Below are 24,041 nucleotides of genomic sequence, written 5' to 3' on the forward strand. Positions count from 1 at the left end.
TCTTAACTGTTTGACCTGTTCATTCCCTTGAGTGCCTGCCACCCCTGCCCACATTGTGTCCTAGCCATCTTAACTGTTTGCCTATTTTGTCTGCCTCCTCCTGCCCTTGCTACACCCCCAGTAACCCCGACTGCAACACTCCTTTTCTGGATCTGCCTCATCAACAGCTTAACAACACTGCTTCCTATCTCACTAACAGACCTTCACTTGAGACACCTGTCCCACTCTTGCCCATCATGTGGCTGTTCATAGACCCCTGTCTGGGTCTAGTGCTTGCTTGTGTACTCTGCACATTCCCTGAATGTGCCTGTGCTCCCCTATCCCTGGTCAGGTTACAAGAGTGTGTGCTGAACACTACCACACAGGACAGCATCAGTAGACAAAGCTGTCAACAGTGTTGAACTTGAGAAGCTTTGTGCTACTAGATGACTCACTCCTTAGCCAATGTACATTCCAGACATCTCCAGCCTTCTGTCCAAGGCCATCTAGGACCCAAACACTGAAAGCCAAATTTATCTTCCTAGTGTTTGTGTCATGAAGTGTCACTGACTCCTTTTCTTGTTCTCTTTCTAGTTTGTCACCCCTGCTCACACCCTACTTTCTTTTTCCATTTTTTTTTTAAGCCCCCTAAAGGATCAGTAGGAAACTTCCCCAAATGCAAACTGCCTTTAATATCTCCAGTAGTTCCCCCACCACTTTGAGGCTCCTTTGCCTGGACCTCCACCTGACTTAGATTACTGCTTTCTCTCCTTCCTATACCTTGATCCCCTGCTTCTACACAGCAAATCCCTATCTGTCGCTGCAGAGTTGTTTCCCTGCCTTGTTTGTCTCCTTTGCAGACCCTTCAGCGGTCCAGCAACATGTCCCACACCTCTAAGGTATTTCCCCAATTCAAGATCCTTATCAGTTAGGCCCATACACTAAGGCTGATTGGTGTATGGGGGGTGGTGGGGGTGGTGGTGTTCCTTTCTCAGATGGTGTAGCTTTAAGATGGAGATTTCTGCCAAGATACACTCCTGAATATGGGACCCTTGAGCCTGGAAAAGTATGAGGCTAGCTAGCTAGCAAGCAAATGTGGACTCCAGAAGTATGTCCTCCACCCTGTAAACATTGAAAGGGTCTCGACTATGCTCTGGAGCCACCATCCAGGCCTCTCCAAGACCACCTATCACAGGCTGGGCCTAAGGATCAGCCGTTATGTAGGCAAGCCAGGCAGAGACCACTCTGAGACAGTTTATGGTGGTTCTGGAGGTTTGGGCAAGCGGGGGAGTGGGGAGCATGGTTAGAAAAGTAACACTGACATTCAGAGAAGTGAGGATAAAGAATGCTAATAGAGGTCCTGGCTACCTACATCCCTAGGATGTAAACATGTTGAAAGGACCAGCCAGAGAGGGTAAGGAATCTCAGTTGAAGACATTGTCACTGCTTTTCCTATTGCTGAGCAAGTATCCCAGGGCCCGGGTGCTCTGCTCTTCAGTTCCTTCCCTTGCTGTTTCTTCTCCCATCTCCAACTGGTGAGATGATTTATCTTTCCAAACATAATTCTACTTTCTTCCTTAGATTTTAAGCACTGGGGTATCTCACTTGTCAACCACAGCACTGTACTTCTCAGGGAGGGCCACCTTGTACCTGTGTGTTCTTCCCCCATGTGGTTGGCACATTTCAGCTCTGCCTGATGTGCACATGTGACAGCACATGCGGTCCTGACTGCTGTTGGAGCATGGGAAAGGAACACGCAATAAAACAGCTTTGTACAAAGCAATGCTGTTTGTACCAAAATATTTAATGAATATGCTGTTAAACAAAAGAAATAGTAATACAATTTTACTGGTTTATATTTCAGTTCATAAAGTTGACGCACAAACTACCCTAGCACAATGTCCACACACCTAGTTTTAGATGGGCCTACAGCTGTTGTGGTAACTGAACAACACAGACACAGGAGTTGGTGGGGGATGGTCTGGGGGAGGGCTGGCCACTTGTTTTCTCCCCACTGTAGATGACCTCATCAAGCATTAGTAAAACCAACAGGGAAAGAAAGCGACTCAAGTGTCCTTATATACAAATCCACGCCACCTCCACACAGCAGAAAGGACGAACCCTGTGAAACTGCTTGTCAGCATATCACCACATAAATTAAGTCAAAAGGTTTGTTTTTTTAGTTTTTAAAAAAGGTGCTAAAACCACCATCTCATAACTTTGAAGTGAGACTCCGCAGCCCATCTGACCAGTTAGATAGATCCACACCTGCAGCTCTGGGAGAGACAGGCCAGGAAGGTAGGGACCATACAGTGTGTGTACTCTTATGTATTTGGACACATAGCTCAGTCTTCCTCACTTGTGCAAACATTAGAGGTGAAGGAGCTCTTGCCAGCTTCCACAGTGGCAGGAAGAACAGGAAGTGCCTCATAACCACAGACGGCAGTGGTACAGATTATCGGCTGAGTCTGGGATTTAAACACTGTCAGTGCAGGGTACTAGGAAAGGTATTTATATATATATTTATATATATATTTATACACACACACATATATATGTACACATGACACATTAAACAAAGTAAGAGCTGTCCACATCATGATTGATTCAGTCTCACAGTCATGTGGCCCATTCCAGCCTTTTGAAGCCATTTTGGCAGCTAATGCTTCAAAAAAGAAAAAAAAGAAGGAGGAGAAAAAAAAAAAAAAAAAAGGACAGGACTATGAGAGTTGCATAGGATTGCTCAGAAATGTGAATAATGCCAAATCAAAACCTGTGCACTGTACTGGTTAACAAAATTAGGTGACTTGAGCCATACTACGAGACTCCTATACTCAAAAGTGCTTCTCATCTCTCTGGGGGCTTCTGCCGGCACTGAACCCCTGCCCCCAGCCTAAAGGATAAAGTGTGTGTGTATTTTTTTTCTTTTAATAAAGGGTTTAGAAAATAAAACAAAAACTAACACATTGGAGGATGGATGCCTTACTGGGCGAGGTGCTCCTACACGTCAGAGGCCTGGACAGCACTAAGAGGCAGGTGCATGTCCAGAACATCAGTTAGGTTGGCAGCCTGCTGTAGGAGCCCTGGCCCACTGACCTACCAACATGCTAGACAGCTCTGACCCAGGTACATTCTGGTCCTGGAACATGTCACAGAATCACACATCTGGCCAAAGAAGGCAACCAAAGGTGGTGTGTTTTCTGGAGGTGTCTGGAGGCAGCAGCTGTTCTCAGCATGTCTCTTTTCCTTGAACTCCAGTTGCTGTCTTTATGGAGCTCAGTGTGCGGTTAAACCAGGTCTTCTTGGCTGCTTGCACCTCACTGAGGGCAAGGCCCAAGTGGTGTTCCAAGTCCTACAGAGAGAGCAGTGAGTGTGAGCCTCTGCACAGCTGAACAAGAGCTCCATCCATTCATTCTCCTGAGGCAGGGTTACAGTGCCTATGGATCTGGGAGCTTTCCTAGTAAAGCCCTTTCTTGCCTAGTCTGTTACTACGGCCTCTTGATTCACTCACTGTCAGGCATACTACCATCTAGTTAAATCCCCTGTAAATCCAAATCACTCAGTGTGGCATTTGAGATGCCTTACAGCTCTCCTCTACTAGCCTTGGCACTGGTTTCCATCCCTTTCCTGAGATTCCTCACTAGGCAGGCCTCTCCTCCCTTAGGTTGTGGTCTGAGCTGCTCCCTCAGCCCAGAATGTCATTGCTCAGTCCTTCTGCAGCTGCTCTGTCCATTCTCTGACCACAGTTTAGATACTGCTATCTTGGTGAGGACTTTTTGATTGTGCTGGGCAGTCCCACAAACCCTCTCCCAGAATCTAGGGCAGAACCTGACAGAAGTAGATGTGTCCATTAATGGCCTGTGACATGGGAGAGCTGGTCTGAAGTTTTAGACCTGAACCAGGTTCCTGCCACTCATGCTGCCCCAGTGATAAGGATGGCTGGAAACTCATATAAATTAGGAAATATGCCCAAGGTCACAAAAGCAGTTAAGTGATAGGTTAAGACAAAAAGGTTTGTATTTGTTAAGCCCCCATACCCACATATGGCCCTTCCTACATAATATTTTTATACTCAATACAGCCTGACAAAGATTAGAACTCTTATTTCTATATGGACACCAGGAACCTGAGGTTAGGGTTACTAACCCAGCCTGAGTCGGGGAGCGACAGTTTTTAAACACTAGCTCTGTGTCCCACTAGAAAGACTGAAGCTTTGGTGGTAATTTTTACTATGATAAAGTCCAGATCCTTAGGTCAGGCTAAATGGTTCAACATGCTCTGGTAGGTAAAAAGGATAGTGTTCTACCCAGAAGGGCTGTGGTCACAGTTTAAGCAATGGACATGACATCGAAACCACAAAAGTCATTTCTGGGGTCTCTAGCCCACTCCAGGAATCTGGACTGCAAATGGAGTGTGTGCCTTCACGCACTGCTGTTACCTGGATCTTGCACTCGGCTTCTACCAACTGCAGTTTGGTCTGTGCCAGTTCCAGCTCCATCTCCCGTAGCTGGTTCTTGAGTGTCTCTTTTTCTTCATCCGTGTCCTCGTCACAAACCCCCTTGACTGAGCTGGTGCCCTTCACTCGCCCTTCTTTGTTAAAGAAGTCTCGGCAGCGGTCACAGTCATCCACCTTTTGCTGAAGTGAACACCAAAAGTAGAGAGCCCCAAAAGATGGCACCTGTCAGATACTACATGTGCCTCAGTGTCTCTTGTGAGTACTAGAAAAGCCTGTTTTTCTTGGGAAACTGTCAGCAACCTACTTCGAAGACTGCCTGGTTGGTGTTCCATACCAAAAGCAGTAAGAATACCCCTTCTTGACCTGCTGTACACCGTGAGGAGTGCTGGGGTAAGAGAACAAAGGCTCACATACAAGGACCTTCACGAACTGGGCATAGAGACATACTATCCAACTAGGAGCAGTGGGATATGGTGATCAGTGCTTGTTCAGGGGAGCCTGATAATATGGGAGAATGGGTAAATACTAATACTAGTATAAAGAAGTAGGGTACAAAAACTGGATGTAGATGCTGGAAAAATGGCTCAGTAGTTAGGAGCATGTAATACTCTTCCAGAGGACCTGAGCTTGATTCCAGCACTACATCAGCTGGCTCACAACTTCTTACAACTCTAGCTCTAGGGGTAATACAATGTCTCTGGCCTCCACAGGAACCTGTGCTCAAATGCAATTACCTGACCTACCCCCATAAACAACTCAATAATGAAAAGAAAAATTATAATTATTAAAAATACAAAAATTATTAAAAATAAAAATGAAAAATAATAAGGTATGTAAAACAGTCACAAATATTTACATTTCACCAAAACAGGACCGCCACTGGGAAATTTATATTATACCACCACCAAAAAAAAAAAAAAAAAAAAAAAATCCATTTCCCAAATTTAGAGATGTAAATGTTTAAAGAACACCTAATTGGGATGAATGTAATTTTATGTTTTAAAGTAAGACCAGGAAAGTAAGACCAGGAAAGATTGGAAGACTATGCAACACAGTGTTAACTGCGGTGTGAGGGGGGTTTAATTCATCCAGAGTCTGCAGAACAATGAAGCAAGAATCTCCACCTCAAGCAACACTTGGTGCAGCTTTCCTGATGATGTTTATGACAGGAGTCCAAGTGTGAGGTCTAAAGCCAGGGCACATTTGGTCTCATTCTCAATCCTTCCAGAGGAGACAGATCCAAGCCTGTGACAGGCAGTTTATCTGGACTGCTCAGTCTGGTTCACTTGGACCTGTGTGTCAAGGATAGGCCATAATATGAACTAGAGGGTATGAAATCTGCTTAGTCAACAAGTCTTACCCGAATTTTCTCAATTTCTGTTTTATTGGCTGTCTGTTGCTTCTCCAGCCTTTCACTCAATTGAGAACAAATCTAAAGGAAAAAAATAAAAGGTTCAATATCACCTACATAAGTTGGACTTTGAATAAATTATATTCTAGCAGCAGCTGGAATACGCTGTGATTGGACAGGTGAGGCTGACACACTCACAGATGGGAACTGGCCTGCACGTTCTGTATAGGCCACTGTGAGATCCCAGGTATAGAAGGGAACAAGTTCAGTATGGTTCTGTGTTTGTGAAATTGTATCAGCCTTGGAGGGGTGATCTGACAAGATTCAGACACACGCTGGCACTCTTCCAAGCATGCCTAGTGGAAACCCAACAATCTTCCCAGGCTTGCTTAGTTCACAAGTGAGACTGAGGTAAGAACAGGAGCTTGATGCCAGTGTGCTTCTGCACTGAGGCCAGAGTGCAGTCCCCCACCATGTCCCCAGCCCAGGCCCTGGTAAAGGAACTCACCTGCTTATAGTCACCAATGATAGAGCTGTTTTTTTTAATCTCTGATTCTGCCTTGTCAAGTTCCCGGCGGCACATTTCCTTTAACTGTGCACATTAAAGAAAAGTGAACGTTTTAAGTGAAAAAGGAAGCTCGGTGACTAACTGCGTAGTGCTGAGCCTTCCAAAAAGTGCCTCACCTAACTCTGGCTGGGCTTAGTTCCCCCCACATCCACCTCCTCCTCTCCTCAATACAACACTAATCTTCTGTACTTAAAGACAATACAAGGAGAAAAGTAACACTTCAAAAAATGCTTGTGCTCATGTCCAGTGGGGCTTCTGCCAACATCAGTTCAGCACTGTACAAGAGACAATGCAGGCCACGCAGATGGAAAACCTCAGGAAGAGAGGGCAGTGTTACACAGGCCTCTGAGCTTGGTCAGGCTCACCCTCGCCAGTCCTGTCTGAGACAGTAGTTGTGGAGGTTCTGCAGGTGTGCAGAGGGAGGGGGAGGAGCTTGTTCTGGGTCCCAGAGCACTCTCAGCTCTCACAGTGTTATGACAGAGGCACCGAGGACAAGAGCAGAAGTACTGAACATTCTGAGATGCACCCGCTCCTGCAGACACTAGCACTCTCCCCTTGCTTTCCATGTTGATTTACAGGAGCCTCTCCCACCTCAATGATACACTAACTCATGCTTTAGTTGTTAAGAACCATTATGTTTTAGAGAGGAAATAAAAAAGGCCTTTGAAAATTAACCAAAGCCACTGTCCAGGTTCTCCAGTCCTGAGAGGTTCTAGCTGAACCTACCAGTATTTGCAAAATGCAGGTGTATGGAGCAAGGATCCCCTCACCTGTGCAGACTCCTCTTCTAACCGCCTCTTCTCATCCTCTGCATCAATCAGCTTCTGTTTGGTCATCAGCAGCTCCTTATTCAGTGCATCTCCCTTTTCCTCTGCCTGAAACATTGAGGAGATGCCATCACTGAGCACTCAACTAAGCTCAGAATTTCACAGGGCAGTATTCCATTTAAGAAAGTAGGAAAAGCCAATCCAGACAGGAATGATAGCTCAAGTCACACCTAGACTACTTGAAGTGTGCGATAGTACAGCGCAGTGGTGAGGAACTGAGCTTTTTGACTTGTCTCAAATCTCATAGTTGATAAGTTACTAAGACCCTTTCTAAGCTCCAGGCTCTCCAGCATAACATGTAATCAGTATAGTGCCTAGGCTAGAGTGAACACTGGAATGGTAGCTGTGAATTCTAATACAGTTTTCTCTTGTGCATCCAAATAGTCCTGCATATGTTCTTGCTAAAGTTATTCAATAGGGAAGGCTGCTTCCTTCAGGCACGCTGTATCATTTTGAATGGCCATATTCCACCCTAGTCTTTTTTTCTAGCACACACAAATGTCTGGTGAGTAGAGATGTGAATCCCAGGGGGAAATTCCTGTGGTTCCTGACTCTGATCCCTTCACAGATAACTGAAGAGTGTTTATCGTGCTGGACATCAGTCAAGGAAGCTAGGGGGGATGGTCTTTTTTGGTCCGTTCCTAGACAACTTTCCCAAGCTTCTCTGACATTAAACAGTGTTGACTCCAATCTTGGGCTTCCCATGTGTAAGTGAGACAGGCATGACATGAGCGCGCTCAGTTGACTGTTGATTACTTACAGACTGCTGGCATAAACAGAGGTGCGTGCTGCCCTTTCTAGTGACAGTTCACTACTTCCTCCTCCATTGCAAACCCAAGAGGCAGTCACAAGCAAAACGGAGACACCAGTCAAGGAGACAGTAAGGAGAACACAGCTGGTTGAGAGCACTTGAGCACTGCACGGAGGAGGTGACTCAGTGAGGCTGACTTCAAGCATGGGTCAGCCAGGGGAAGAGCTAATCCAGCTATACAGGCTTTGCTTCCACGGGAGCAAGGGCGGGGGCGGGGAGGGGGGGTCTCTCCTAAGCTCCCACAAGCCAGGTGGCAGAGTTAGACTCTCCAAAGCATGTGCTCCAGCACTCCAGCTGACTCTGAGCACTGTGCTGATGGGAATGTACGCTGAGGCTACTGGACTGCCACAGCCACAGTCCTCTGATGGGACCCCACTTGCTGCAGTTACTCTGTTTACATAAGCAGCTGAGATGAGACCATCTGGGGATAATATACATAAATCCAGGCTTCTACTTCTAGTCATGAAGGGTGACTAGAACCAGATTCCCCTTCCACTGTAATCAAAAGGCTGAAAAACATCTGGGAAACAACTGGTCCCTAGGAGGGAAGTAGAAACCATGTACGTTCTCCTATCACTGGGGCTTCTGTCAGAAGAATGATGTCTTAGACATCAGAGAATAAATGTCTAAAAGGTTAAGGGTCCTGGGGTTGAAGTGGCAGAAGCTGTGGGCGAGAGAGAAGTCACAATAGTCTATAATGTGACTCATGGAAGACCAAGCAAATACCTAATTAAACAAAGGATGCAGCAAAAGAGAAAAAAAAGCAAGCAAGATAGAAAACAAATTTCTATCTAGATATAACATTATAAGACAAAAGGTGTGTTAAAAGGAGAGGGTAGAAAAGATGCCTGCCATGCAGCACACACAGACATAAGAGCAATGAGGATTGCTGTGGCCATTCCACAAGGAAGGAGGCAATGGAAACACATGTAGATGTCCCACTACATAAAACTCTGTAAGTTGGAAGTAAAATAAGTAAATAGCTAACAGGGCTGTCCTTATAAAGACAGTGCTTACCCAGCTTCATAATTTTAAATGATGATTTTTAAAAAGGTTTGCAGTAATCTTTAAAACCTTTAAGATAGTAGAAAATATATAGATTAAATATCCACAAAATAGAAATTAGCTCAAAACAGACATTAACAGAACAGTAAAACAAAAGCTGGTTTTTGGAAAGACCAGCCTTAATGATAAACAACCAATCAGGTGACGTCAGGGGTGCAAAAGGAACATTGCTATAAATGTATGAGCAATCAGCAGCCGCTGCAGAGCCACACGCTCGGTCACTAAGGACAAGGTTCTTAAAGACAGACATGAAACCAAGACCAGCTAAGCAGTGCACACCTCTAATCCCAGCATTTGGGGGAACAGAAGAATGGGAACTACCCCAACTCCAGGCTCTAGTCAGCTCACAATTTCCTGAAAAGTAAGTTGTAAGCCTCACAACCAAGTTTACTAAATCACAAGTTCAAGGCCCACTTGGACAGTTTAGTAAGGCCCCTGTCTCAAAACAGGAAATAAGAAGAGCTCAGTTGCAGCTGAGGGTAGAGTGCTGGCCTGGCATGTGTGAAGCCCCATGTTCAATTCTTACTATTATAAAACAAGGATGAAACTCAACTGGGAATGTAAAGCTAGTTTACATCATGATGTAACGAGTTAATAAAACTAAGAAAATATATCTTGCCATTATAACAGATGCAAGAAAAGCGTGTGACAAAATTCAACAGAATCATGACAAAACTGAGTTTTCTCTGCTCCTCAAAGTTGCCCCCAAAACTAATAGCAAAACGAAGCCATATCACCTGCTCCCTATCCAGTACTACTCTAAAGACCTTAGCAAGTACAGCAGTAGAAAAGGCAGAAGAACTGAAGTCTTCATTCAGAGATACAACAGTGTGTGTGTATGCAGAAAACTCAAAAGAAAAATAAAAACACCCCCCCCCCCCCCACACACACACACACACCTCGACTAGACTATCAGATTTTGGCAAGGTATGGCACAAAATTACCTGTATTTCTAGAAATCGGCAATCAACTACTGGAAAGTACAATTAAGAAAACACCACCAGCCAGGCAGTAGTGGTGTACACCTTTAATCCCAGCACTTGGGAGGCAGAGGCAGGTGGATCTCTGTGAGTTCGAGGCTAGCCTGGTCTATAGAGTGAGTTCCAGCACAGCCAGGGCTATACAGAGAAACCCTGTCTTGAAAAACCAACCAACCAAACAAACCCCACCACCATTTGTAGGAGAGTGAGACAGGGACAAGTCTGTGCTGAGAGGAACTGAAGGAATGTTAACACAGAGGGGACAGGCCACAGGCTGAGGGCTCAGCTGCTGCTCACATGTCAAGCCTTGCCACAAATTGACAGATTCCATGAAACATGGCTTAAAATCCTAGAAGGCATCTATTTCTAGAACCTGGCAAACTGATTGAGAGTTTTATAGAAATACAAAGGACTTAGAACAGTCAAGTAAGTTTTAAAAAGAACAAAGCCAGATGACTTAAATGACTTCATTTTAAGGTTCTATAATATATGTAACATATATAATATATAATATGTAATATGTAATATATAATATATAATATAAAGCTTCTGTCCTGGCATAAGGATGGAACAGCTAGAGTGTCAATTAGACCAACTAAGGAAGGGTCAGCTGATGTTTGACAAGGGGGCTGAGGTGCTATAGCAAAGTCTAGTAATGGGCTGGCCCAGCGCCCAGCTTCCATGCTGCTCTTTGCTCTGATGCCATACTGTCTCAAGGCAGAGGAGCATCCGTGCTACAGGGGACTGAGACAGTGCCACAGCCCCATGTCAGGGACCTTCTATAGGTTCCCTCTTCTTGCAACCCCAATGTTACAACTGTCATGCCAGTGCACAGAGGAGAAAGCTTTTCTGGGGTCACCAAGGAATTAAATGACTAGACATTTCTCCACAGTTGTAAACAGCACAAAGAGGCAGATAACAACAAACACAACAGAGGTATGAGGATGGATTCAAAAGGAATGAACTTCTTTTAAAGACTGAGCCACTGAAGTCACAAGACTGTGAGAGTACCCCAACCTCTTCACATCCCTTTCAGTGATGGCACTAATCAGGGACGATGAACTGGGGAAAGGGTGCCTGCTCAGAACTGCGGGGGCTGGCACAGGCTCCGGAGTCCTACTTGGCACGGCTCCTATTGCCAGCCGGTTAGCCTGCTTAGAGTGTAAACACTGGATTCAGGCCGTCTGGGTCTCACCATGATGACTGCTCTGCAACTACCTGGACAACCTGTGTTGCTCCCACTTCATGATCAATGAAAGGAGATCATGGTCCTGGACACTGGGCTGTTTTGTATAGAGTGCCTGGAACAAGGCCTACCACCCAACTGTGCCAAAGATGTGCTTGTGATGTAGTTACAACATCAGATCATAGCTCCTTGGCTGTTTCTGTATCTATTATGGAGACAGTCTGATATCACAGGAAAGATCTCAGGCATTCTAGTGAGTTCCAGAGCTCTCTAGCTTTCTGGATATCTTTTCCCTCTGCACCTCATAATTATTAAAAACACAATTCTTAGCTTGGTGTGAAGGTGCACTTGAGAGCAGAGGCAGATGGATCTTTTTGAGTTCTAGACCAGCCTGGTTTATATAGAAAGTTCTAAGCCTGTTCTAAGCTCCATAGTAAGATCCTGTCTCAAAAGGAAAAACAACAACAACAACAACAACAACAAAAAACAACAACTTCCTTCCTTCCTTCCTTCCTGGAAGAGGTAAGGTAAGAGATTAGCAGAGCTCTGTGAAGCGCTGTAACTGTGTCTGTGCCAAGGGAGAAACTGCTACAGTTTTCATTGTTTCTACTTCAGGTCTCAGGAACATAGCCTGGTTTTCTGACTACAGTGCCAAGATAAGACATCTGAAAAACAGGTTTACACTGTTTAGAGACAGGCTTAAGAATCCAAGTCCAATCGAGTGGTGGTGGTGCACTTGCCTTTGAACCCAGCGCTAGGGAGGCAGAGGCAGGTGGATCTCTGTGAATTCGAGGCCAGCCTGGGCTACAGAGTGAATCCCAGATTCCAGGACACCCAGGGCTCCACAGAGAAACCCTGTCTCGAAAAAACAAACAAACCCCCCAAAAACAAAAATTTAAGTCTAGAGTTTACCACTGACCATTAGATGACTGCTATCACTGGTTCTTACAGAGTAGAAAAATGCCATAGCTCAAGCTGATGCCCTTGGGCCAACCTGCCACTGCTGTACCTTTGGGACTCTTCTCTACTTTTACTTCCTTTCTGCAGCACCATCCACAGCTGGCAGGGAAGTGTGAGGTGAGCTCTGCAGCCCTGTTCACTTACACCAGCTCCCTCTCCTCTCCAGGCAGAAATGCCTGAGCAGTGACAACTGTGTGCACCTGACAAGCAGGCCTGTGGCAGTATGGCAGTGAGAGCCCAGGTGCTGGTCACAGGGAGCTAATGGCCTTGAACTGTTCTCACTGCAGCTGGGGAAATGTCTGCTAGCAGCCAGAATTTTGACCCACTGCTCTTTGCAGGCTTTTTTTTTTTTGTGGCTTTTCGAGACGGGGTTTCTCTGTAGCTTTGGAGTCTGTCCTGGAACTCGCTCTGTAGACCAGGCTGGCCTCAAACTCACAGAGATCCGCCTGCCTCTGCCTCCCAAGTGCTGGGATTAAAGGCATGCGCCACCACCGCGTTTTTTTTTTTTTACAAAATGCCAAATTATGCAATCCCGACTCTACCTGGGCCACCGCCATAGACCTCAGTGTTCGAGGTGAACAGAAAGCAGACTAGGTGATTACAGCCAAGGTGTGTCTGAAATTTTCAATTTCTGAAGAAAATGAAAAAGAACCAGCAGATACTGCTATATTTTCCTTTAATGTTTTAATGACTCTGCAAAACTAATGAAAGTGTGTGTTTTCAAGGAAGTATATGACATGCACACTGTTTGTACACTTGGATGGATGTCATGGACTTTCTAAAGTTCATATTCTAAGGATAGAATATACATATACACATATATGTATGTATATATATGTATGTATGTGTAGATATATATGTATATCTACACATACATATACATACATATATATACACATATATACATATATATATATATATATAAAAAAATGTGAGAGGCCTAAGTATATTGCTAGGATCTTGGCAAACCAACAAAGAAGTCATCTCAGGGTATTGGGCGATTAAATCCAGGGACTTAGAAAAACTGTAGTTCAGGGGCCATATTCAACCTATCTCCAATTTTTGTAAATAAATTTTTATTAGACAACAACCATGTTTATTCTTTTATCTGTGAACTGTTTTTGTATCAATGGTGGAATCAACTAGCAGCAATAAAGACCTTAAACATTACTATCTTGCCACAAAATAAGTCTGCCGATCCTGCGCCATGAAGGAGACTACTTCTTCAAAGGGAAGCTCGTGGCACAGAAATCAGAGAGCCGTGCTGTCAGGACGAGGGAGACAGACAAAACTTGAGTGTCTGCCGGTGGACGGCTGCTCATCACTGAACGGATCCCCACTAGCAGCAGCATCACTCAGCAGGCCCTCAACAGGAAGAGGAACAAAACCTCTGTGCATCTTAGTGTGGACTCTGGGAAGCTCTGATGAATGCTACTAACCAACAGCATGAGAATTAGTAAGGCCCTCTCCCCAAACAAACAAACAAGCAAACAGCCCTCCACTACCTCTCAATGTCTGGGAAAACAGGCAGGCTTGGTGAGCACATGTGGAGGGTGGAGGGCAGGCCAGCATAGCGGCTCCCTGACAGGGCAGGGCTGACGGAAACCACAGCCGTCAACTGAAGTCGGCGTCACTGCCGTGAGCCGTCTCCTCTCATCTGTCACACTTACATTATCCAGGTCCTTCCGCAATGCAATCTTGCTGGTGACCAGCTCATGAGCCAAGTCATCATTTTCCTGTTCCAACCTCATGTTAGCTTCTTGTAGCCGCCTATTCTCCCGCTGTAGGAGGGAAAGAAGTAGGTTATGGACATCAAAAACAAATCGAATGGAAACGATAGTTTCTCAAGGGCCAAGCTTCAAAAAAAAGTCTCCAAGTCCTGTAAAGGCGTACATCATCACCGGCCAATCCAAACATTTTTCTCAATAAACAATTTCTAATTTTCTGTCTCCACAAAGACACACACGACTAACTGAAGTGGCCGTGTTCAGCAGCTCTCTGGCTGACTGAGGAAAGAATAAGGAACTTGAGCGGCTGCTTTGGAGCACCAACAGCTGTTATTTTCTCATATGCAAACTCAGTCTGAAAACCAGCCTTGAAACAGTGGAACTGAATTTTTTTAAAAAAAGATTCAATAAAGCTAGTTACGGCCCATGAAGTAAAGGCTGTATACGAACCTCAAACCGCTCGATGGGGTCTTCCTGTTGGGCCTGCTGCTCCCTCATGGTGTGGTACTCCTTCTCATACTTCTTCAGCTTCTTCTGGCTAATCTGCCAAGGAAGTCACAGCACAGATGAGGAACCTGACGGTGGAGGTGCTCACTGCCACTGACCTGGGCAGACCCAAGTACTGTGGACATGGTGCTTACTACACTGGGGTGCAAATCTTCACAGACAAATACAAGCCCAAGACTCCATCAGGGATATTTGGTCCCCCAAGTTATTACTAACACTACTCTATGGAACACCTCTAGGCTTTGCCTATGTAATTTTGGGGTCTGTTTGATCCTAGTAATAATAATAAGCCACCATTTTCTGTAGCACACACCAGTGGTGTCACTAAATGCTTTACACCTGAGCCCCTCCCCCCCCAGGTACACCACGTCCTTATCTGAGGGTCAAGAGGTTCTGTCTTAGGACTGAAGATGTCAAGAAGGGATGATGGTAAAGTCTGGGCCTGAAGGCCTGGCCACTGGGTTCCAGTCAAAGCCCAAGCCCTCTTTCCACTGTGTTCTGCCTCTAAAAGGCACGTTTCTCTTTGCCTTAGAAGCAGATCTCACTGTTCCACTGTGTCCTTTCTTACTGTACTCCATAGGCTGTAGACAAAGGATGCTCTGAAGCTACCATGCTTCCTTCCCTCTCTCCCCAAGTCTTCCTTCTCCCTCCCTAGATTTTCATGCTCTATCATGACCAACTACTTCTCTTTCTTCTGGGGAATCTTCACTCTTTTCCTATACCTATCAGTCCTTTGTGTATTGGCGGGCACTTCTTTTGCTTCAATCTTAAGTAAGAGTGAACTTCAAGATTTAGCTCTCCTTTGTTCAATTCCTTCCAAAAAGGTAACTCATTCTGTTTTTTTGGTTTTTGTTTTGAAATTTCTATATAACAACCCTTGCTGTCCTAGAACTTACTCTGTAGACCAGGCTGGCCTTGAACCCAGAGATCTGCTTACCTGGGCCTCCATAGTGCTGGGATTAAAGGTGTGCACCACCAAGCCTAGCCATTTTCTTGTGTTTTTAAAATTATATAAAGTATGAGCACTAACAGATAGCATGATGAAGCAGACGTGTTCAGTAAGCATAGTGTTTCTTTGTTCTCAAAGCTCTAGTTATCAGCACCAAATGACTCATTTTCCAATCTGCTCCTGGCCCACAGGTCCAGGGAACTGCAGATGAAGAAATCCACGCAGAAGTGGGAGCAGGTGCACATCCGCAGCACGCTGCGGCAGAGCCTGCATTTCCTTCTGGTCATGCTTTGACCCAGCTCAGGCACCCTGGAGGATCCTCTCACTGGCTCTGACTTCTGTATGATCTGTTAGCAGATGTGCCTCAACTGGAGCTATGCTCCTGGAGTCTGGCATGGCTATCCTAAAGCCGGTGGTCAGAGTGCACTCTTTGGCTCTGGCTACAGTCGCCACAAAGATGCCCATTAAACTTTTATTGTGGTCCTAAGTCACCAGAACAAACCAACAAAAACCATACCCAAATAAAACATCTGTGAGATCAGTAAATTCATAAACCAGTCCTATCAGGAAATAATTGAGGCTCATGGGCAGCATGCTCTTCTCCTGGCGTTCTTCTCAGTCTAGGCAAAAAGAGAAGTGACGGCAGCCAAGACAAAGGCTCTCTTGAGCTCGTTCTAAATAAAGAGCAGACACCATCTCCTGCACAGGATCTTCATACACCTTCAGGGTACTTCAGTGTTTCACTCTCAAGCAAGGCTAAGAAAGAATGAACACTTTCCTCATAACCACACATTTTGAAAGGCTAATTTCCAAATTTCATTATCTTGGATTGAAACTGGCAAACTCGGCATCCTTGGTGTCCAGTGAGTGGAAGGTGAGGTCTCAGCTCCTTCCTGAAACCTAGCCAAGATCAGTTACTCAGGTGCTGCTTCCTTCCTGCTGTGTGCTCCATGTCTGTTTCACTTGCCATGCACCTCAGTGCCTGAGCAATGCTTGAACAGGTCTCAGTCAGGCCCTCCTTCACGGTCTGCTATGGACCATGTTCTTTATACAGCCTTTGTGACACAGGAATATCTAGACACCAACATACACATTCTGCCAAGACAGAGCTCTACTGTGACATTTCTGTCATACAGTAGTCATGAAAATACTTAAGAGACACAGTCTCCACTCAGACATCCACGACGCATTTCTTGTAGTTAAACTTGGAAGGAAAGATGAGTTATGCATTCTGCTCCAGAGCTCAGAAGGCTTATGTTAGCTGACTTCTATCAGGTGCTTCAAAAATTACGCTTTACACAAGGAGATACTGTCATCCTTCAGCAAGATTGAAGTAAGAACTGAACCTTTGCCCTGTTTTAAGTTTCTTTCAAGAAAAAGAAACCAAACTCCTGGTCCAAGTGTGGGGTGGTAACTGAAGTGAAGCAGGTTCATACCCACTGCAGTCAGAGTAGAGCTCTGAGGAGTAGCCCTACTCAGGGATTCCTGAGTACATGATCCCTCTCTCTCTTAGGGGTAGAGTCGTACCCATCCCCTTAGCAAAATACTCCGTAAATACCTCTGTAAATGCTGTGGTCCTCAGGTAAGAATCTCCACATTAGGGAGAGGGTGAAGACCTAGGGCATGCCAACTGGTTCATGTCTTAATTTTATTTTTACATTAATTATTTACACTATTCTGTGTGTGCACACATAGGTCTATGTGTGCCATTACCACACGTGCCATGCATCAATCACATCTGTAGGTCAGAGGACAACTTCAGGTCGGTTGGTTCTTTCCTTCTACTGTGTGAATTCTGGGGCCCCAACTCAGCCTTGTCAGGCTTGGTGGCAATGACCTTTACCTGCTGAGCCATCTCAATGTCCCCCGACTTGGTATTTAGTATAAGTTCCAATGTGGTTCAAAGAGCTCTCCTTTAGCCATTCATCTGTCATGAGAACTGGATAATGCACTCTTCAACATGCGCCACCTGCCCGGTGATTCTGGTTCCCAGTCAGCCTCTGGAGCAGACAGTGCACTGTGTCAAGGCCCACACAGATGGAGAGAGGTGAGCGGCTGCTGACCTGGGTTCTACTGAGGTGCTCTGTGAATCATACACCACAGCTCCAGTCTTGGCAGATGACTTACTCCTCTGTAAAATACTAATAGTGCTTCTGAGTGTGTATAAGAGGATCTCATCACAGAAAACTACTATGTGCAGCACATAGGGAGGCCTTTTCAATAAATAGTAACTGTTATTTGCTGTTGCAATTATTATCTGGCAACCTATCTGAAAGAAACAGAGCAGCTTCCTGAATACACTGTGGTGGTTTGAAAAAAAAAAAAAAAGGGCCCCCAAAGGGAGTGGCTCATTAGGTGTGGCTTCGTTGCAGAAAGTCTGTCACTGTGGAGGTGGGCTTTGAGGTCTCACAGATGCTCCAGCTACGCCCAGTGAGACAGTTCACCTCCTGTTTCCTTTGGATCAAGGTGTAAGGACTCTCAGCTTCAGCACCATGTCTGCCTGCATGCTGCTCTGCTTCCTGCCATGATGATAATGGGCTATATGTCTGAAACTATAAGTGATCCTTAATTAAATGTTTTCCTTTGTAAGAGTTGCTATGGCCATGGCATCTCTTCACAGCAATAGAAACCCTAACTGAGACAACGAGCATGTATCAAACCACTTAAATGAAGTCCATTTTACACAGAAAAACATGAACTACCCTGGCCCTTTAGAAGAAGAGCAGGTTTCCAGAATGCCTTAAGAAAGTTTTCCAGGGGTAGGAGGTGACCTGGTATGGGAGCCACAGGGAGTTCAGTTAGGCTGCCTGTTAGAGCAGCATGACAAGATTGAAGTCGAATGTCTGGGTGACCTGGTGGGTGGTGGGGAATAAACAAGAGGTCTGCTGCAGGAGGGACCCTGATGCAGAGTAGGATCGATGACGTAAATTCAAGAAGTTGGACACTGGCCCTCCTTCCAGCTCAAGAGTGCTTGGGGGAGATAGGAGCGTGCCTCTATACCTGCTATTTTATTTACGCCTCAGAACAGTTTCCTGAGGTGGACAACGCAGAGGGTTATTGCCTCATTTTTTTTTTTTTTGAATCAGTTGTGACATGCATAAATGAGGTTCATGGGCAACATCACAAGACCACAGTCTGGGTGACTCTTATTTCCTACCATCTCTGTGGCCTGCACGTTACTGACCTGAACTATCATCTGATGATGGAGGCAGGCCAGGCTGTGCAAGAAGAGCCTATGCACAGCAGCTGCTTACGGCCTCATTCCCTCTCTCTCTCTCTCTCTCTCTCTCTCTCTCTCTCTCTCTCTCTCTCTCTCTAACACTGCTGTCTAGTCTGACCTGCATCATACAGCAGACAGAGGCCCAAGGCTGGCCCTCTAAAATACCTGATGTAATTAAACATCATATTAAACTTCTGAGCTTTTTATTTGTTCAAATAGCTCATACTCAGATTCCTTTAAAGATCATGAGACAGAATCAGGCATCTGAATCTGCCCCAAATGCTTTTCTATAATACAAGAAAAAATTAGTAGCCAAGGCCCCAAGAGCCAACAGCCAAAGGGAACCTAGCTTGTTAAAGGAGGAGGAGGCATGTTTCCTGTTGGCCTTGCACTAGCCAGCAGCATGTAGGGCACACTACGGACAAAAGAGTCACTAGAAACAAGGCGCACGTTTCCTCACTAAAATCTAGTTCTACAATGGACGCACTCATGAACCAAACACTGTGGTCTTACCTAGCATTAGAGAGGAGCACAGCTTTGGGGACCGTGTTCAGAGAGCAAGTGTCCACGCTGAGACAGGTCAGTCCGTTATTTACAGCAAAACACAAGCACTTTTTAGAGTCTGGATCTCCTGGGTTCTTATCTCCACATCATCCCCACTGACAGCCTTGGCAATTACTTCTATACTCTAGGCATCTCTAAACAGACCTCAGCGGTCACCATGAGGATTCATCTCACTGTGTGAAGCATTATGTTTTCTCAGAGTCTGTGAGTACATTAGAAAAAAAAAAAAAAAAAAAAAAAAGAGTAAATCCTACATTCCAAAGGGTTTTATGTCTCCCTAGCAGCAAATGGTTAAGATCTCAGTGGTCCAGCCATCACTGGTTTCTGTAGTAGTATCTTTTCTTACAGGTAGCCTCAAGTCCTGCACATTCATTTCATGTCTGAAATATCACATTCCCAGGATGCAATGGTTCACAGGCTCCACTTTGCCTTAGGCAGGATTCTGTTATAAAGGAGCAGAGGCTTCATCTAGGAGACTAGCTGAGCCACCTCACCAACGACTCTTCATCTAATCTAGTCTCACATCTCACACTTGTTTAGACCCTACTCCTTCCTTTCCTTGACAGCAAACATCAGCTACACAATTTAGCTAAGGCTGGCCAGGAACTGGGGATCCTCCTGCCTCCAGCCTTCCAAGTTCCGAGATTCTAGGCAGATGTCCAACCCTTACATATTTCTTGAATCAAAAATTAAAAGGCCTAGAAACTCTTTTTCTCACTTTCCTTACTCTTAAAAATTATGCATGGCACACGAGTATGAAAGTGTCACGGAGCTCCTAGGAAACTCACGAGGGGGATGTTGTGCAGCAGTGGGAACAGTTTTCTCTCTGTCTACTGACTCATAAACAAACTGACAGGATTGGTGGACTGGCTGGTGAGCCTTGATAACACACTAAACTTAACACTAAGAGCCATGGGCTCTAGCTTCTCAAGAGACGAAACCCTTCAGTCCTGCGTTAGCTCATCTGAAGACAAAAAAGAGAAGGAAGACATCAAGTGCCCAAGAAACCAAAAGGACAGGCACAGGAGGAATAGAAAGTTAAGGCTCACAGGCCCCAGAGAACATGGAGCTTTTTAAGCAACACACCCATCTTGTGGCCATTTCAGATACTGCCTTATCAAACTTAATCCTCAGTGCACTTTTTCAGAAAGGACAGGGGCATAAGGCAGGGTGAGCACTGGAGTACAGAGTCAGAGGCTGGAGCTTGAACCAGGCCTTCTGGCACTGACCACCACACCACCTGGTAAGCCACATGACTTCCCCTGGCCTCCGATCCTCCCTCCCTAACACTAAACCAGGAAGAGTAAGACACTTCTAAGAAATGACTATCCATATACCAGAAATCACAGCATTATTACAGTTTTGAAACACAGTAACACACAAGTATTTGTTTCTAGTCACTTGAGACCAAGTGTTCCCAGTTCTCACACTAATCAGTAGGTACAACCCAGTAAACAAACCACAATTTAAAAACATTAAAACAAAACAAAACAAAAACAACAGAATAGGATACCAGTGAATGGCAGAGCCAAACTTTTAAAATTCTACACCAAAAAGTTTAAAAGTTTGCAAGCTAGTTCCCATACCTCACCAATTACTTAGCACAAAACCCTTTCCATGTCTGTAGGAGACTCCAACCCCACAGCTCATTGTGTCTATTTCCTGTACCACCTCAGGCCTCTTCCCACAGGTTCAGCATAGGACACAGGGCTTATGATGCAGTTACTAGTGATTAAATCCATATCATGCAGTTCCACTATGCCAATAACTTAACCACCCCCTGTTTTCCTCAATACATCTTGGTGTTCAGTACACCAGCAAGACGGAATTATTCCTGTGCATGCTTTATTTCATCTTTTAGCAGAAAAGGTTTATGTCTTGTAGCCTGGTGAAGCTGTAGGCTTCCCTTGCAGAATGAATTTCAAGAAAAATTAGCCTCACCTAGAGTAAGAACAAATGGGGCAATCATCCAAAATATACCCCAAACAGGCAAAGTTCTCCAGGACTGGGAGGAATTTCATACCCTAAACAACATATACATGGTCTACCAATATTATGAAGGCAGATTGTTAGTCTGAACTCACTAAAAAGGATGGTCAAGGAAAAGGACATTAGCCACCTCTTATCTGAACTATGGAAGAAAGTGTCTATTTACTAACATGTTTTCAACTAATGACACGTAGAGCTGGAACCTCTTTTTAAGACTTGTCCAAATGTTTATAAAAGAGTTAAGTGGAAACTCAACAGCATGTTCAACTGGCTAGCTAGCCAGCTTGCAAGCCAGCCAGCCAAGCAGTGTTATCTGTCAGACACTACACTTAGTGTTAAGGACTCAGCAGTAAGCAAGAACTAGTCTCTCTGCTGTTAACTCCATTTCAATGAGGTCAGATAAAAGTTGTGAGTATAAAGGGTGGGCAAAGCTGTTAGATACTGTGATTAGGGAAGACATCTCTGGTATCTGAGGGGAAGACTGGATGAGGCAGTGGTGGAGCCATGCACACAGCACAAGAGTTATAAGCAGAAGAATTAGCTGCTGTAAAGAGCAGAGGGGTGAACATACTCAGAGTATGTCTGAGAACACAAGGAAGCCAGGGAAGTCTGAAGCAACAAGTAAGTGAAAGCAGCAGGAGACAGAATCAGAGAGGCCGTCAAGACCTTGTACTGTGGCAGACCTGGAGCCTCAGCAGCACTCCCGAGTCCTGTGGTAAGGTGAGATGACTTTAAGAATTTCAAGCGAAGGAAAAATGGGATGGTAAAAGACAGACAGAGGACGACTGTAGAAAGGAAGTGGTGTGAGGTGGTGAGAGTCAGGGCACACTTTAACGACAGGCTGTGGAGGGTGCAGATAGGAAGCAAGAGTGGCAGCAATGTTCCCATCCTCGGCCCCCAGGGTCATCAAAAAGGACAGGGTAAGTAGAAAGAATGTGGGCAGAAGAGAGGCCTTCTCACATGCTGAACCATGAGGAACACAACTGACTGTGTCAGAGCTTGTTTGGCTCTGTGCCCTGTACAAACCCATCCCCATGCGACCATACAGTGCCTGTTATCTGTCTGAAGAAACAGATGAGCGAATCCCAGCAGCAGCCCTCACTTCTTGAACCTTTACTAATTCCTAAGCACTATAGCAATCAATGTACATACTATCATGGTTAACCCACACATAAAAGCCCTTATTAGCCCAGGGCATGTGGCATGTTGTAAGCAACTTCAGATAGCCTTACTTTTCTCAGGTTAATAGGATTTTTTTTTTTTTTTATCATTCCTTTAATGACCAGGAGGCCATTCTGAGCCTTACCTGACTCCTCAAGGTACAAAGTCACACCCACATGATTATGTGTAAGCATTAAGACAACGATCAGCTGCTGCTCCACAGTGCTTTGGATATGGATGTGTGGGTTCACACACACTAACTGAGCTACTTTCTTACAGCACCTACATTCACATTTCTCTCATTCATGTATTTGGACACTTTCTAGATCATACTTTATCTCACTTCCCTAAGCGTTAACAGAGGGTCGTCTTTGTTAAATTGGTCTGACACATGACCCAGGCTAATGTTATTTTACAGACCAGAAAGTGGAGCCTTGAAGGGGGAAAACAGCTCTGTATTCAGATCTGAGTCCAGTGCCTGCTCTATGGCCTGTGGTGACATCAAACTCTGCACTGTACCTCATGTGAACCTAAATGCAATTTTTATTTCGTCTGTCTCTATCCTGAAATTCCGAATTCAAGCCTTTTCAACTACAGTATTTTCTCTTTAAAAATACAAATTTATCAAACCATGAGTACATTGCAGTTGTTTATATTTTAACCATAAAAACCCCTAAAACTTGTAAAGCCATGTTAAGTTATATTATGAGGCTTCACCACATACTTTTACTTCTTTTTAGAGAATTTCTAATCACAACAATAAATGTCAAAGGGTGAAGTTAGCACAGTGAAAACCAAGAAAACAAAATTCTGTCCCCAACCAGCTGAGTGTTGGCAGGGCTTCTGTCTCATTGGTCTGTAAACTGGACAGTAACACTCTTCCGACAGCCCAGGCCAGCAAGGCCAATGAGCTTCAACTCAAAGATGTGAGATACAGTCATCCCTCAGGATCCACAGGAGCTGGGTCCAAAATCAGAGCATGCTCAGTCCTTTACATCAAGTAGTGAAGTACTTGTGTAGAAACTGCATGCATTCTACCATACAGAGAGAAATGACCTCCAGATTACCAATAACACCTAAAGACAATATAAATGCTGCATATTAATTGGTGTACTATTTAGGGAATAATGACAATGAAAAAATAATCTGTGTTTTTGTATCCATGTATTTTCCCCCAAATACCTTCAATCCACAATGGGTTGAGCCCATGGAGAGGAAACACACAGATACAGAAAGCCAAGTGTACATCAAGGTGTTTTAAAAACAGAAAGGTACAAGCTATACAACACAAAAGCACAAGTCCTTATTATGGGGTGTGAGTCCTTAATTTGAAAATGGGAAATCCTGCATGCTATCAAAATTGATAGTTTTGTTTTTGTTTCATTTGGTTTTGTGAGTTAGTCTTGCTGTGCAGATCAGGTTTTCTGAGAGCTCATGTATATAAACCCAGGCAGGCCTCAAACTAAAGATCCTCCTGCCTCAGCCTCCGGAGCGCTGAGACTACAGGTGTATATCACCAAGCTCAATAAATCTGAAAAATTTTTATTATTGACATGACATGATATCTGACTACATGGACATCACAGTCAAAACACAAGCACACTTAAACAATGATGTAATGATCTTCAGGCTGTATACACCAACTGTGTATGAAAGACACATGAATTTGCGAAGCACACTTGAGTTCTAACCCCTGGATAGTTCAGTAAAAATAAAAATAGCAACAATGCCACTCCTATCA

General features: G+C 44.7%; 1 protein-coding gene across 8 annotated transcripts in view; it reads right to left on the reverse strand.

Moving 5' to 3' along the window:
• Window positions 1-1,762: 1,762 nt before the first annotated feature.
• The window catches only part of Rabgap1 (RAB GTPase activating protein 1), a 129,969-nt gene continuing 107,690 nt past the window's right edge, over window positions 1,763-24,041 (reverse strand). For 7 of the 8 annotated variants that reach the window (XM_052726613.1, XM_052726610.1, XM_052726612.1 and 4 more), the window contains 7 exons: window positions 14,361-14,453; window positions 13,854-13,964; window positions 7,125-7,229; window positions 6,295-6,378; window positions 5,796-5,867; window positions 4,418-4,615; window positions 1,763-3,331 (listed from right to left, as the gene is read on the reverse strand). In XM_052726613.1, coding sequence (XP_052582573.1) covers window positions 3,209-3,331; window positions 4,418-4,615; window positions 5,796-5,867; window positions 6,295-6,378; window positions 7,125-7,229; window positions 13,854-13,964; window positions 14,361-14,453 — 786 coding nt within the window. In that variant the 3' untranslated portion in view covers window positions 1,763-3,208. Of the gene's footprint in view, window positions 3,332-4,417; window positions 4,616-5,795; window positions 5,868-6,294; window positions 6,379-7,124; window positions 7,230-13,853; window positions 13,965-14,360; window positions 14,454-17,209; window positions 17,657-24,041 lie in introns of those variants that run through there. The other variant, XM_052726617.1, reaches the window with a different exon arrangement.

Source organism: Peromyscus californicus, unplaced genomic scaffold (genome assembly GCF_007827085.1).
Source record: "Peromyscus californicus insignis strain IS unplaced genomic scaffold, ASM782708v3 Scaffold_7__1_contigs__length_154581171, whole genome shotgun sequence".
Lineage (NCBI taxonomy): Eukaryota > Metazoa > Chordata > Mammalia > Rodentia > Cricetidae > Peromyscus > Peromyscus californicus.